This window comes from Callorhinus ursinus, unplaced genomic scaffold, assembly GCF_003265705.2.
Source record: "Callorhinus ursinus isolate GAN/ISIS: 27379988/994484 unplaced genomic scaffold, GSC_fseal_2.0 scaffold22, whole genome shotgun sequence".
NCBI classification, from domain to species: Eukaryota; Metazoa; Chordata; class Mammalia; order Carnivora; family Otariidae; genus Callorhinus; species Callorhinus ursinus.
The window spans coordinates 9,936,562-9,953,548 of NW_027397084.1; the positions used below are offsets into that span (position 1 = coordinate 9,936,562).

The 16,987-nt window shown below is 38.9% G+C and overlaps 1 protein-coding gene across 5 annotated transcripts in view; it reads right to left on the reverse strand.

Moving 5' to 3' along the window:
• Nucleotides 1-2,388: 2,388 nt before the first annotated feature.
• The window catches only part of PKHD1 (PKHD1 ciliary IPT domain containing fibrocystin/polyductin), a 484,077-nt gene continuing 469,478 nt past the window's right edge, over nucleotides 2,389-16,987 (reverse strand). For all 5 annotated transcript variants that reach the window (XM_025890503.2, XM_073905082.1, XM_073905080.1 and 2 more), the window contains one exon: nucleotides 2,389-5,466. In XM_025890503.2, the coding sequence (XP_025746288.1) occupies nucleotides 5,063-5,466 (404 nt within the window). In that variant the 3' untranslated portion in view covers nucleotides 2,389-5,062. The remainder of the gene's footprint in view (nucleotides 5,467-16,987) is intronic.

The following is a 16,987-nucleotide window of genomic DNA, read 5'->3' on the forward strand; positions in this document are numbered from 1 at the left end:
TACACAATTCACAGTGCTCACCAGAGCACATAGCCTCCCCAATGTCTATCACCCAGCCACCCCATCCCCCCCACCCCCCACCACTCCAGCAACCCTCACTTTGTTTCCTGAGATTAAGAATTCCTCATATCAGTGAGATCATATCATACATGTCTTTCTCTGATTGACTTATTTCGCCTAGCATGACACCTTCTAGTTCCATCCACGTCATTGCAAATGGCAAGATATTGTTTTTTTGATGGCTGCATAATATTCCATTGTATATATATATATGTGTGTGTGTGTGTGTGTGTGTATATATACATATATATATATATACCACATCTTCTTTATCCATTCATCTATTGATGGACATCTCGGCTCTTTCCACAGTTTGGCTATTGTGGACATTGCTGCTATAAACATTGGGGTGCATGTGCCCCTTTGAATCACATTTGTATCTTTGGGGTAAATACCCAGTAGTGCAATTGCTGGGTCATACAGTAAGCCCACAGTCTTTTTACTTAAGGTTCTATCACAAAACTCAGAGTCTCTGGAATCTGCCTAATAAGTGTGCTGTGATAGCTCAGCCCTTTGTGTTCAGGTCTTAATACCATGTGGTGTGGATTTAGAATAAATTCTTATGGAGCTGGGCTGGAAGAAGTACACAGTATGGCACTGATCTGAGAGAGAGAGTCATACCAACTAGTGGGCACTTCTCAATGTTATGGGCATTATGTTGGGTCCACTCATGGCTTAGGGTGAGAATCTGCTTCCACAGTGTTTCCTCCATAAAAGTGATGGGAAGGTGGCTCTTTTATATTTGAACCTTACTAAGAAATGCTGAGTCCATAGCCATATACAGGTTTTCCTTCTAGGCCACTTATACAGTTGGACCTTAGGTGGCATGCCCTGTATGACATTCCAGGGATACTGTGGTGAGAATGCAGATTTGTTAGCACTCTAACCATTGTCCACCAAGGAGCATTTCTTTCTTCAGTTGGAGACTTTCCTTCCTTTCCCTTTCATTCCTCTTTGGCCTCTCTTTCTGAACCATTTATCATCCACTCTCTACCATCTTTTCCTTCTCCTGTATATATAAGTCTTCCATCAAGAACTAAATGCATTTTCTATAAGCAAGTCCTACTTTTGGATGAGAACTAAAGAGATTGTTAACCTCCGGTCAACCATAAGTTGCAGAAAATATTTTTTTTTAATTTATATTAATAGTAAAATGTCATAAAAACACTGAAATACAAAAAAGATATAAAATTTGAAGTGCAAACCTGCTCCATTCCCTCAAGATAACTATTATTTTCAAAAATTATTGGCCATCTCTCCATAATTTTTCTATATGTAAGTAAACTAGAGGTAAAAGCATAATATACACATTGCTTTGCAATTTGCTTTTTTTTTTAAGCTTAATAGTATATCTTGAATAATTTTCTACATCAGTCATTCTACTGGATGGATGTACCATTACATTGAGGACATTTTAGAAAGAATCAGATACAGTCCAGACAAATTTCCAGTTTTGCCTTGGACCATTGCAAGAGTTTGGCAATTGACTGTTTCTTCATCTATAAAGTATAGATAGAAGTGGCCATTTCCCATATTTTTCAAAAGGAAATTGACTCTCTTTCCCCTTGTTAAAGCCACTAATTTTGAAATAAAATACATGGTGATAATAATAAATGAATCATCATTTTGAGACTGAAATAAGAAAAGAGAGAAACAATTCTTCAAAACCCAGTAAATTCTAGGGGCACCTGGCTGGCTCAGTCGTTAAATGTCTGCCTTCGGCTCAGGTCATGATCCCAGGGTCCTGGGATCGAGCCCCGCATCAGGCTCCCTGCTCAGCGGGGAGCCTGCTTCTCCCTCTCCCACTCCCCCTGCTTGTGTTCCCTCTCTCGCTGTGTCTCTCTCTGCCAAATACATAAATAAAATCTTTAAAAAAAAAAAACCTCAGTAAATTCTAGAAAGTCCTCCAAATGCATTAAGTGAATCTTCTGTCTCAAAAGATACCAGATTGATGGGCAGAAAATACTCTCTTCTTGAGTTGTTCCAAGCACAGAGAACCCTGGTCTTTTTTCATGTATAAAAATAACAAATGTTAGAAGAATATTTGTAAACACACAAATATCCATATTCTACCATTTAAGTGTCATTTAACTTTATAAAAATGGTTTATCCCTTTTAAAAGATTACATTCAGGAAATGTGATCTCTCAAATATATCTGCAATTAGTCACCGTGCTATCACATAGGTTGAAATCAACTGTTCTACACTCAGTAGAGTAATTCCTTCTACTTATAGCTCTTTCAAAATTGACACTGAATACATTATAAATTCTGGAAACAAAATATGGAATAAATGCATGAATTTTAAATGACAGAATTAATTAAAATCCTTTACTGTTATTGACATGTACGATTTTATAGAAGCTTGGTTGAATAATATTTGCATGTGATTTACATTCAATTTCCCCATACAAATTTTTGCATAGAGTTTGCATACATTTCAATGTATAGTAATTTCATACATTGGGATTTTAGACTGCTACATGGAAGGGAGCCATTCACTAAGTAATTCTTGAAAGATCTGGGCCTCTTGGTTCTCAGTAGCCTCAATGGGCAACAATATGGGCAAATCTGCTGCGGGACACAACCCTGGTCAGACTGGGTCAGTCTGTCACTCTGAGGGAGACACGAAGTTCTCTCAAAGTCTGGTACCTTCTCTGAACACAACCTCTCAAACCTGAGAGATGGTGGGAACTACCCTAGCTCTCTTCATCCTTCCTTCTTGAGTTTAACATCCAGAAATATTTACAAATGTTTTTTGAACTCTTAATTTTAGTTTGTTCAGTATCTTGGGGGAAAAGAATCCACCATATATAGAAAATCAGAAATGGGAAGCAAAAAGAATTTCTTTGAAATAACAGAAGAACATGACACTTTTCAATTATTTATTTCAACAAAGAATAAAGCCTGTCACTGCTGGGAAATATTTTTCTGGGCCATCTGTGTTAATGGTCTGAATAAGTTTACAGTTGGCTGATAGTGGTGCTTTATCTAACAAGCTCATCTCCAGACATAAATGAACCAAGAGCTACTGTCTTGGCTTCCAGTATTTACCCAGTTCTCCCATTTTCTGAGGAGAAAAAGAGGACTGGCTTAATTATAGGTTAGAGGATTCTGACTAGACTCTGAAATTCCGTGCCACATGCTAGAGCCCTGTAAGTTACTGCTGTTAAGGCCCAAAGAGTCCATTTTGGCTTCTGGGATCCCAAGAATTGTGAAGGGAGAATTAATCGATTAATTATGGTTGTTCCTAAACAGAGGAATAGGATCAAACTTGCCTCCCAGAAAGATCCATCTTTTGGCATATGGAAGATTGGTAAGAAGCTAGTAAAAGTTGGAAGAAGGGTAAAGAAGGAGTAGATATAACAGATGTTAAATGACTGGGAAGAGTAAGATAGAACAGGGAGTCTGGGTTGACCTTGAGATTTCCAATCAGAGTGCAGTGATGTCGTGTGTTGTGTTAGGGGCAAGCATGAGGAGGAGCAGGTTTTAAGTCTGCATTAACTTCTTAGTGGCTGTGGGATAACCTAGTGGAAGTTCTCAGTAGGCAGCTAACTATATGGTGTAGAGCTCAGGAAAGAAATCTGGGCTGGAATTTGTGGTGGTAAAAGAAGTCACTGGAGTGAAAGGGAGAATGTGTAGACAAGCCCACAGAAGTAGTGCTAAGACTGCTATCATTTCATAATTCTCAAAAGCCTTAACTTCTGAAATGCCTTTGTACAAAAAGATTATAGATCTCTGATGGCTCAATGTATGGACTATGGATTGTAAATACAAATAACTTCACAGAAACTACAAAAAATAGATAAAGGACAGGTTATGGGGGGATTAATTAAACTAGAGAAGGCATAATCTGCCCAAGCCAAGTTATTATTTTTTTCTTTATTATATTTTTAAATACTGTTAGTGCCCAAACAAAACACAAAAAGGACTGCAGGAAGCCAGTTTGTACCTCCAGAGTAATTTCTATAGGCCAGATTGCTCATCAATGCCCTTCTTAAACACAGCCTGGATTGAAATTTCTTGGACAACATCAATCTTGATACCTAATTGTTATCTCCCTCAGAATCCAATACCGTGTCACAGAGAAAGCTGCCTCCCTCCTTTCAAGGCAGGTTTAAGGTTTGAGATGTCTATAATACATCTAAAGAATGGATAAAGGGCTGAGAATGTTCCTGAAAACTCAGAGTAGGGTAAGACACACTTTCCCATTGAGGCCTTGCAGATGATGACTTCCTGCTAGTCCCTACCCACTAAGGGACTAGTTCCAGAGCATCATTATTTAAAATTCTGCAACAGAAGCATTTGTTTCCTTTCTCTGTTCTAATTCAAACATAGGAGAGCCTCTGAATCTTTCAGAGATTGGAAAATCCTGATTTATATTTTGGGAAAAGCTGAGAGCAAGTTGTTGCTGGAGATTCTCCTCACCTCTGCCATCTTTGTTTTACTCCCTTGGAGCATAAGGCCTTTTGGATCCAGAGCCAAGGGCACAACCAGGCTGCTTAAGGTGTCTAGTTTGAACACTGATGAGCATTCTGCAGATGTTTGAATTAGGTGAAACTGCCTTTAGTATCCTTACCTAACTTGATACCAGTTGACCCTCTACTCTGGTCTTCATTAGAACCCCTAGCACACAGCCTGGAGAGGCTGCACATGATATAACCTCTTCCCTCCTTCATTGAGCAGCTGTACACATTATCTTCTCTAAAAATCAATGTTCTGAAAAATGAGCGCACTCATAAACTGCTTGGGCACTTGGGTTATCTCTGGTCTCCCCAAATAGTTTTCTTCTAGTTGTAAATTTGACCCAGCTACTAACAGGAAGAACTATTAAAAAAAAATGTGACTTTGGTCCATGGACAACTGCCTTCTCCAAACTTACTGTTTTTATATCTTTGTCCTTAATGAAAGTCTCAGCAAAGCCCATGAGCACATCAATATTTATGCGTCCATCACAGCTGTTCCTGAATAGTTTCCAGGTGTAGGGAATGAGGATAGAATGCCTAGGTAGCACCACAAGAGGCTTTCTTCTCTTGAGCAAGCCCCACACGGCCTCTTTCCTGGCCCAACTGGCTCTGCCCCTGCAACTGCTGCCTCTCTTGTCTGAGGTCTGGACAGAACAGCAACCTCTGATCTTGGCCTGCCAGCTGGTATCTGATCAACTGCTCTTGGGCCTCCTTCCAGTTTCCAGTCTCCTGCAGGTATGCGTGCTGAGCAGGAGAGCCTGGAACACAGGCATGCCCCTGGGATGTGACACTGGTAATACTGGGAGCAGGTGCAGCAGCCTCTTCTCGGCAGCCACCCTCCTCTTGGGCAGTGCGCCGGCCCACTTTCCTTCGGGACACTCCATTCAGGGAATGGTGGGGGAGTTGGTTTGGCTTGTCCACAATGACCTTCATCTTCATATCTGTGGGAGAAAAGAAGTTGGGGAAGAAATGGATTTAGTTAGGATCCAACAGTACATTAAAAGGATTATTCACCACGACCAAGTGGGATTTATTCCTGGGCTCCAAGGTTGGTTCAACATCCACAAATCAATCAGTGTGATAAAACACATTAATAAAAGAAAGAGCAAGAACCATATGATCCTCTAAATAGATGCAGAAAAAGTATTTGACAAAGTACAGCATCCTTTCTTGATTAAACCTCTTCAGAGTGTAGGGATAGAGGGTACATACTTCAATATCATAAAAGCCATCTATGAAAAACCCACAGCGAATATCATTCTCAATGGGGAAAAACTGAGAGCTTTCCCCCTAAGGTCAGGAACACGGCAGGGATGTCCACTCTCACCACTGCTATTCAACATAGTATTAGAAGTCCTAGCCACAGCAATCAGACAATATAAAGCAATAAAAGGCATCCCAATCAAGCAAAGAAGAAGTCAAACTCTCACTCTTTGCAGATGATATGATACTTTATGTGGAAAACCCAAAAGACTCCACCCCAAAACTGCTAGAACTCATACAGGAATTCAGTAAAGTGGCAGGATATAAAATCATGCACAGAAATCAGTGGCATTTCTACACACCAACAACAAGACAGAAGAAAGAGAAATTAAGGAGTCGATCCCATTTACAACTGCACCCAAAACCGTAAGATACCTAGGAATCAATCTAACCAAAGAGGCAAAGAATCTGTACTCAGAAAACTATAGAATACTCATGAAAGAAATTGAGGGAGACACACAAAAAATGGAAAAACGTTCCATGCTCATGGATTGGAAGAACAAATATTGTGAAAATGTTTATGCTACCTAGAGCAATCTACACATTTAATGCAATCCCTATCAAAATACCACCAACTTTTTTCAAAGAAATAGAACAAATAATCCTAAAATTTGTATGGAACCAGAAAAGATGCTGAATAGCCAGAGGAATGTTGAAAAAGAAAAGCAAAGCTGGTGGTATCAAAATTCCAGACTTCCAGCTCTATTACAAAGCTGTCATCATCAAGACAGTATGGTCCTGGAATAAAAACAGACACACAGATCAATGGAACAGAATAGAGAGCCCAGAAATGGACCCTCAACTAATCTTCGGCAAAGCAGGAAAGAATGTCCAATGGAAAAAAGACAGTCTCTTCAACAAATGGTGTTGGGAAAATTGGACAGCCACATGCAGAAGAATGAAACTGGACCATTTCCTTACACCACACACAAAAATAGACTCAAAATGGATGAAAGACCTAAATGTGAGACAGGACTCCATCAAAATCCTTGAGGAGAACACAGGCAGCAACCTCTTCCACCTCAGCCTCAGCAACTTCTTCCTAGACGCATCGCCAAAGGCAAGGGAAGCCAGGGCAAAAATGAACTATTGGGACTTCATCAAGATAAAAGGCTTTTGCACAGCAAAGGAAACAGTCAACAAAACCAAAAGACAACTGACAGAATGGGAGAAGATAATTACAAAGACATGTCAGATAAAGGGCTATTAAGAACTTAGCAAACTCAACACCTAAAGAACAAATAATCCAATCAAGAAATGGGCAAGAAGACATGAACAGACATTGCAAAGAAGACATACAAATGGCCAACAGACACAGGAAAAAGTGTTCGACATCACTTGGCATCAGGGAAATACAAATTGAAACTCGATGAGATACCACCTCACACCAGTCAGAATGGCTATAATTAACAAGTCAGGAAACAACAGATGTTGGCGGGGATGTGGAGAAAGGGGAACCCTCCTACACTGTTGGTGGGAATGCAAGCTGGCGCAGCCACTCTGGAAAACGGTATGGAGGTTCCTCAAAAAGTTGAAAATAGAGCTACCCTATGACCCAGCAATTGCACTACTGGGTATTTACCCCAAAGATCCAAATGTAGTGATCTGAAGGGGCACATGTACCCCAATGTTTATAGCAGCAATGTCCACAATAGCCAAACTATGGAAAGAGCCAAGATGTCCATCAACAGATGAATAGGATAAAGAAGATATAGGGTGTGTGTGTGTGTGTGTGTGTGTGTGTGTATACACACAATGGAATATTATGCAGCCATAAAGAAACCCGAAATATTGCCATTTGCAACGATGTGGATGGAACTAGAGGGTATTATGCTAAGCAAAATAAGTCAATCAGAGAAAGACAAGTATCATATGATCTCACTGATATGTGGAATTTGAGAAACAAGACAGAGGATCATAGGGGAAAGGAGGGGAAAAATGAAAGAAGACGAAACCAGTGAGGGAAACAAACCATAAGAGACTCTTAATCTCAGGAAACAAAGTGAGGGTTGCTGGAGTGGTGGGGGGTGGGAGGGATGGGGTGGCTGGATGATGGACATTGGGGAGGGTATGTGCTATGGTGAGTGCTGTGAATTGTGTAAGACTGATGAATCACAGACCTATACCTTTGAAACAAATCATACATTATATGTTAAAAAAAAAAAGAAGATAGTAGGAAGGGAAAAATGAAGTGTGGGAAATCGGACGGGGAGACAAACCATGAGAGACTATGGACTCTGAGAAACAAACTGAGGGTTTTAGAGGGGAGGGGAGTAGGGGGATGGGTATTAAGGAGGGTGCATATTGCATGGAGCACTGGGTTTTATAGGCAAACAATGAATCATGGAACACTACATCAAAAACTCATGATGTAATGTATGGGGACTAACATAACCTAATAAAATAAAATTAAAAAAAAAAACAGGGAGAAAGGGAGACAAAAAAAAAAAAGAAATGGATTTAGTTCTCAAATCAGTTAAGGTTAAGAACCCTCAATTTACATACTTCGCATTTCAGAAACAAGACTGTCAATTAAAGATTGAGTTGTATCAGCTTATTGATTTCCAAATGCCTTTAGGAATATATTTTTCCTAAAAAGGCCACTGTATCCCATGCTCAATTTATAATGAATAGTAATTATCTAACTAAGATTTGATAGGGGCACCTGAGTGGCTAAGTCAGTTGAGCATCCAACTTTTTTTTTTTAAGATTTGTATTTATTTCTTTGACAGAGAGAGAGAGACGGTGAGAGAGGGAACACAAGCAGGGGGAGTGGGAGAGGGAGAAGCAGGCTTCCCGCTGAGCAGGGAGCCTGATGCGGGGCTCGATCCCAGGACTCTGGGATCATGAACTGAGTTGAAGGCAGAGGCTTAATGACTGAGCCACCCGGGCACCCCTTGAGCATCCAACTCTTGACCTCAGCTCAGGCCTTGATCTCAGGGCCCTGCATTGGGCTCCACTTAATAAACAAACAAACAAACAAACAAATATTAAAATTTGATAATATCACTTCCCCAAAAATACTTTTTATGATGTGGCTAAGTCAACAAGGATTTCTCCTTATAAGCATAATGGCTTAAATACAAAAACCAGACCACAGTCTGGTCAACTCACATTTGTATTAAGAAATTTGAGCTCTAGGGGCGCCTATGTGGCTCAGTCGGTTAAGCACCTGCCTTCATCTCAAGTCATGATCTCGGGGTCCTGGGTTCAAGCCCATCTCAGGTTCCTGGGATTGAGCCCCACACTGGGCTCCCTGCTCAGCGGGGTCTGCTTCTCCCCCACCCCCTACTCTCTGTCTCTCTATAATAAATAAATAAAATCTTTAAAAAAAAGAAATTTGAATCTAAAAGCTAGTCTTAACACTGTGGTTTTTATGAAAAATTCACAATTTGATTATCTTTGATTCTATAAAATATGAATTTAAACATCTGTAGAGATAACATAAACATATCAATAAACATGTATCCATATAAGTGTGTACATATATGGTTGTATAATAGTGGAAGGAGAGAAGGACCACTAGACTGGAGTCACAAAATCAGGGTTCAATCCCCCTTCCCTGCTAGCTGGCTCTGTGACTTTCATCCTGTCTTTTAGCCTCTCTGGACATCAGTTGTATAATTTCATATTACTCTCAGGTACTACTTTACAATTTACTAAAATGTATTTCATTTTAGCAGTCTTGTTTTAATTACAGTTTTCTTCCCTTGACATTTCATTTGTATTTTATTTTCCTATTCAACAGAATGAATATTCAACTCAGAAGAGTACAACATTGGTACTGCTACGGTAAACAGATGATCTGGGCACTTGTGCCCTAATCCATCCCAATTCTTTGCAGGATATATTATATAAACCATAACACTTCTAGCCTTTTAAAATGTGATCATGCCATATGTGAATGAGCTAACTAACCTATCATATTATTGGGTAATAAATAAAGATGAACTAGAGCTATATCGAGTTCTACTGATGCAGTTAAGTAAAACCTACTAAAACAGATGTTTATGACATTAAATATACAAGAGATGGTCCCTAGAAGCAACATAGCAAAGCAGCTAAAAGTACATACAGGCTTGGAATCAAACAAGTGTTGTTAGATTTCCTGTTTGGTCCCCTACTCGCTGAACACATGTGCGGATTGTACTTACTCTGCATGTGCTTCAGTTTCCTCATCTGTAAAACAGTTATATTGATAGTACCCACCTCATAAGATTGTTTGAAGGTTAAATAAAATGAATCACGCTAAGCACCACCCAGAATCTCTGATGTGATAGATTGGATAAATAATAATCACCATAATTCAGATCACTAATGCTCAGAGAGTACTCATCCCCGACAGGCACTGTTCTTTATGCTTTACATTCATTCACTCACTTAATCTTCACAGCCACCCCAGAAGGCTAGTCCCATTACTGTCCTCACTTTACAGATGGAGAACCAAAGGTACAGAGTGTGGAGTTACTTGCCCCAAGTCACAAAGCCTCCGAGTGTAGATATGAGATTGGAATTTAGCTAGCCTGGTCTTTACCATCTAACATAATTACCTAATAATTATGTTAATTCCACATGCATCTTTTTTGACTCTGTCTACAGTTTATCTTAATAAAAAATGTACCCTAAATTAATAGCCCTGTAGATATCTTTATCTCACACAGATAGAAACATTATACAAATTCACATTAAAATGAACAAGCAAGCACAATCCACAAGAAAGACCCCAGATGTCTAACTTAGGAGTATCTTTTTTCCCAAGATTGCTTATATTTTGTATATACATTCCATTCTCACCAATTTTCTTAAATGTCAGCTCTTAGATTTGCATTTATTTGCCAAATATCTTGGTTGTTGAGGGTTTGAAACATTTTCATTCTGAAGTTTCAAAATGCCTCAGATTCAATATCTCAAAAGAATGAACTTGTCAAATTTTTCTCAAATTCTACTCTTTTCTCTACTCTATTTCATTCATGTAATCCCTTTTCAGGTGCTCAAACTAGGTTGCAGGAGGAATCATTCTGAGCCTCTGGAGATTCTTCATTGGAGAACTCATCTATTTTCTCACTGGTTTATTAGTTAATTAATTAATTAATTTCTGAGCACCTACTATGTGGTAGGCCTAGAAATACAGCGATGAACAAGCAGCAGTCCTAATATCATGGAGTTTATGCTCTAATAGTGGAGACCCACATAAATTACAAAATGCATGGAGCCTGTGCTAGGTCTTATGATAACACAGGTCCTGGGAGCATGTCCCTGCTATCCAGGGGCTCCAGGAAACAGACCTCTAAGCTGATTTAGGTGAGAGCCCTATAGTGAGTGTGTACAGCGAGTGTGCAAGTAAAATACTAGGGAAGACAAAAGAGGAATTACTTAACACTGCCTGAAAGCTTAGGAAGACTTCACAAAGGAGATGACTCAAGTTTTGAGGCATAACATGGTGGGAAGACATTCTAATATACAGTATGGCATATGCAAAAGCAGGGTGGCAAAAACAGACAAGATAATTGGGGACTCTGAAAATAGCTCCAGACACTGAGAATTGAGGTTGTGTATACAGATGTGGATGTGTATGTAGGGTGGGGAGTGGTAAAAGAAAAAAAGTTATCATACTTGATAGAGGCCATAAATAAATAAGGGGTCTTGAAAACTCTACTAAGGAGTCTGGAATTTATATCACAGAAGATGAGGTGGTGGTTTTAGAATAGGGCAGTGACATATTATTTTCATCTTGGGAAGAAGAGCCTTTCTATAACGAAGACAGTGAACAGTGGGGGAGTGAAGGAGGTCAGCTGAAAGGCTACTGCAATAGTCTGAGCAAAACATAATAAAGAACAGTAGGCCAGAGTCAAAGATGTTGAAGAGCCAAGCAGAGAGATTCTGAGTACGAGATGTAACAGTGGTGGGGAAGAGAAGAAGGCTAATATTTATTGAACATCTAGGTATGGGTCAAGGACTTAAGATCTATCCCCATTGATAGATGAGAGATTAGAAGACAGAAGAGACCTTGAAATCTAGAGAAAGTAAAACAGAATGCATTTCTATTGCATGAGGAAAAAACACAAAACATTCTTTGGTGCACATGAAAATAAACCCATTGAAAATAAAAATATTCCTCTCGGGCTGTATTACTGGTGGCTGTCCAAGTTCCTGGTGACTGTAGGTGCTAATGAGTTTTTCTTGAAGGAATGCTGTAAATATAAGGATGTGAATATATTTTACATTTCCTCCCAAGAAATTATAGCTTTCTTGAAAACATGGGTTTGCTCTTACTCTGCTTTTATCTTCTGTTGAAATTATCTCACTGTTAACTGAACACTGATTTTAGTTTCCTTTTCTGTTAAGAAAGTGGGAAGCTTTTCCAGATGACGTATATGAAAAGGCACTTCACAGTAACAAAGACCCTAATTTCAAATTCTCGCTAGTGCTCACTCTGTGTGTGTGCATGCGTATGTGTGCGTGTGCATGTGTGCACTCGCACGTGACCTCAGAGCAGGTGGTTAAGAGTACAAGTTTTGGAATGGGACAAACTATTGAACCTATGTCTGGGTTTACTAGAAAAACGAATTGACCCTTTGAATTGCAGTTTTCTTATTAGTGATATGGGATAATTTGGTCTGCTATTTCCTAAAACTGTCATGAAAGCAGATGAGTTACAACATGTTTTGGCACCTTGTAAACTATGAAGGACCCTATAAAGCTCAGCTGTTGTGTTGTGGTTGTGTTATTATTGTGATGATGACGATAACTTGAGGAAGAAACAAAAGAACCATTCATTTGAGTATTTCATGAAAATTTAATGTACATACTGGCTTACACATTACAAGCATTTTTTTCAAAAAATATACCCTTTTCTAACTTTGACGTCTTAAAGTATCTATGATCCGAGTGTCCAGATCCAATTCCTTTCAAGTACTTTATAGATACATAGTGCTTAGTCTCCGGCTGCATCCTTCTCTGAGTCCAAAAGTCTCAGCTCTTCCCCCTAATTACCCCATCTCTCAACTGTAAGAATTATCTTAAAATACCCTAGCGCTGAAATCTTTTTTCATCCTATCTTTCAACACTCTCTGTCTTTTATTCATCTCCCCAAATGCCTTACTTCCTTCAGAAAATACTTCCTCACGCATTTCTTATTGTCACAACACATTGTGTATTGAGGGATGTATCAATCTATTTTTATAAACATTAAGATATTATGATTCGATTTAAGAAACAGTTTTATTGGGGCACCTGGGTGGCTCAGATGGTTAAGCATCTGCCTTTGGCTCAGGTCATGATTCCCAGGTCCTGGGATAGAGCCCCATGTCCGGCTCCCAGCTCTGCAGGGAGTCTGCTTCTCCCTCTCCCTCTGTCTCTCCCCCTGTTTGTGCTCTCTCTGTCTCTGTCTCTCTCTCAAATGAATAAATAGAATCTTTAAAAAAACAGTTTTATTAAATTATAGTTTTTTTTTTAACAAATGAAAAGGAACTCAAGATTGTTCTGTTAGAGACGCCCTTACTCATTTGTGTTCCAGTACGTGTCTTTTGAAGAGGAACAGGCTAATTATTGAAAATAACACTTAAATAGCAATTATAGCAATTATCACATGTTGGGCACTAATTATACATATATGTAATTTAATACTTACAACAACCCCCTGAAGCAAGTGCTATTATTATCTCCCTTTTAGAAGGGAGACCATTGAGGTACAGAGAGGTTAAGTAACTTCCTAAGACCACATGCAAAGTAGTGGCAGATCTTACTTACTTGGCAGAGTTCAAAATTCTTGGCTCCAGAGTCTGTACTTTAAGCACCACACAATACAGTGTAGAGTTAAGGATAGCAGCAGGAAGTTGAGAAGAATGTTGGGTTGGATACACGCATGGGAATATGGCATGCATGCAAAAGTCATCTTTCATGGGCCTTACAGTGAAAACAAATGTTGAGAACCATCTTAAACTCCTTGGCGGGGGGGGCAGCAGCGGGGAAGGAGGCTGTGGCAATACTGTCTTCAACATTGCCCATGTCTGCTTTTCTTATATCTCACTTCCAAATTCCTTAACCACTCTTTTATATGTAACGTAAATGCTGATTTATTGACCTGTATATTATCTCCTCTCTCAGTTTCCCAAGAGTTGTTCTGATGTGCATTAGCAGACAGTGATCATGTCTGTATCATACTCTTAACAGACAGTATTGGGGCAAAGGGTACCAATTTCTTACCTCAATTTCATCTAATAATGAAGGGGAAGTGAGGTGAGAAAAGGGGGGTAATGACATAATATAAATAGATGTGATGTATTTTTGATTTGGAGCAGTCAAGTGAGATAAAATAATCATGTTGTTTACATTGTTTCTGTGATACATCAATTAATATTCTGCTAAACCCATGTTATTCCTATCTTCTCTCTGCTTTTCCACAGTCCTTTTCCCTGGCATGTGTCTGCTGTGGGATACGACCTAACTATGGGATGATTCTCTTGCTTAGAGCTATGAGAACTTCCAGGTTATCCTAGGTTTCCCTATGGGATCTTCAGATCCTTACAGAACTATGCCTGGACAGCTTAAACTACACTGATTTATGCCTCAATACTTGTTGACTAAAGTTTCTCATCTGACTTGGGCAACTGCTTTTATTATTGGTCACCTTTCCTTGTATGACAGTCTCGTCTTCCTCTTGAGATGTTGAGTTCCTTCCAGGAAGGAACTTTCTGTGCCATCCACCTTGTCTCCCTATTATGACCGGTTCTATGCCAACTACTGACCGGTTCTACGTCATCTCCATAATTACTGCTCCCGCCAGGAGGAAAAGACATAGTTTACTGAGATCAGCAAATAACCAAAGAACAAGAATGATACATTGTCAGATAGAAGCAAACTTAAAAAAGAAAAAAAGGCTTTGAATTTTTATACCTTGGTAAAACCAACAGCACTTCATAGAAGAGGAATCAAACACAACGAGTCACCTATTTTCCACCCATTGAAGATATTGTTATCTTGTTTTTGAGAGACTGTTATTGGAGATCTGTTCCCCCTTGTTCTTCAAGTCTGCATCTATTCATGAAGACTAACACAAGCTTATCTTTCCTTTGCAGGCCCCAACACATTTAAAAAATCTTCCATGAATTATTTACATGGAAGCTCCAATCAGCAACATACCTGACAGACTCCCTAGTCAAAATGAAAGTGCACTGTGTAAAGGTGTCCAGGGAGACTGGCCACCTCCCACTGTGAGGTTATAGACAGAACTAAGTCAGCACACATTATATGTCAGCACTGACATCAGAAGGAATCGGATCCTTTGATCTTGGACCTCCACAGGAAGCTTAGATCTCAGACAAATTAGATAAAAAATGAATTTATAGCAGATATGTGTCCTAAGGCATTTGGCTGAATGTTTGGGTTTTAGGGAAGGAAGAATAGTGCATATCAAAACATATGAATTGGCATGTGTCTCTTCTACCTCCACCTTGTTGGTGAGTCCCGATTAAAATGGAAAGATAAGATTTCAAATGGCCCCTCCATGACACTTAGAGTCCCATTGGTGGCTTCGATCGAGTTTTAGGAAGAAAGGGATAAAATACGGGAACATATATCCCTTTTCTATGAAAAGGAAGACTTGGTGGTGTTAGATCCTTTCAGCTAGTGGTTTTGGATCCAGTTTACCATAGACAGCTATAATTTTTCCAGCTATCCTTAACCTCCTTTGTTTTCCAAAACTTTCTTGGGCAACAAGTATATGGTGTGCCTGTGATTGTTTAAAATTTGTGTAGGTACTGCTCACTGGCTCCTTTTGCAAGGAGAACATTAGAAATGAATCTCTCCCCCCCTCCCCACCACCACCCTCACTGCTCATATTTTCCCAGCTCAGTCTCCATGTCCGGCATTCTGTGTTGGACGACCTGGACTCAGCATAGAAGGAAATAGGGTCTGAAGCAGACAGATGGATAGTTGATCTACCAACAGAAAGAATGTACTCCACCTTGGTTTCTCATTTGTTAATAAGGGCAACAGTCCTGCCCACATATTGAAGAAGGCATATGCAATAATTAAGATTAATTAATCTAGATTATTTGTTCCTGTAAGTGAAAAATTATCATATATTTTTTAATAAGAAATGTATTGCAAATCAGAAGGAATGGGAATTTTAAAAAGTTGAAGGAAAAATGCATTTAATCCCATATTATATCATGAGTGATTTCCATGTTGTTGTTTTTATAATATTCCAGCAATGGATGTGTTTTAATAAACCTGATTTAACTCATTAATCCATATGGAGTTTACTTTGGTGTATTTTGGGGGTGTTTTTTTGAGAGAGACAGAGAGAGACAACAAGTGCAAGCAGGGGTGGGGAGGGGCAGAGAGAGAGAGAGAATCTCAAGCAGAGTCCCTGCTGAGTGAGGAGCCTGACATGGGGCTCAATCTCACAACCCTGAGATCATGACCTGAGCTGAAAACAAGAGCCAGATGTTTTACTGACTGAGCCACCCAGGCTCCCCACTTTGCTGTATTTTTTGAAGTGTGAATCTAGATTGAGAAATGTTCTAAATAGTCAAATTTACTAACCCTATTTATAGACTAACTCTTGTTTTCCTTTATTTTTATTATTTCCTTTATCATATGTTATATTTATATATCTGATATTTATATCTAATTAAAGTTATTTGCACTAATATTTCCACATATTCTTATGTCAGTATCACACTGCCTTAGTAATAGTAACCTAAATATTATTCCTTTGAGCTACCCATCCCTACTGCCATAAAATCAATTTCTTATAAAAAATTTGGCTTTGTATCATTGATCTGTATTTTCTGAAGAACTTTAGAATCATCTTACACTGTTTGATTCAGTATAAAATGATTGTAGCTGCACTAAACTGAAATTAATTTAGGAATTACCGATGTCTTTGCAATATTAGTCAATCTAATTAGAAACATGTTGCAATTCCTTATGTAATCAAGTCTCCCCTTTAAACAATTTAATAGAATATAGTTTATTTTTTATATAAGTCCAATACATCTCTTGTTAAGATTGTTTTCTAAGACAGTATATTTCCTAGTCGTTTTTACGCATTTCAGTATGTTTCATAACTGTATACCATTGGCTTATACAATATTATTTTTGCACAAACTGACAAAACATTTGAGTAAGCTACTCAAGGTACTTATAAATTATAGCAGTTAATGGTTGAAATCTTTTAAGTTACTATTAAAC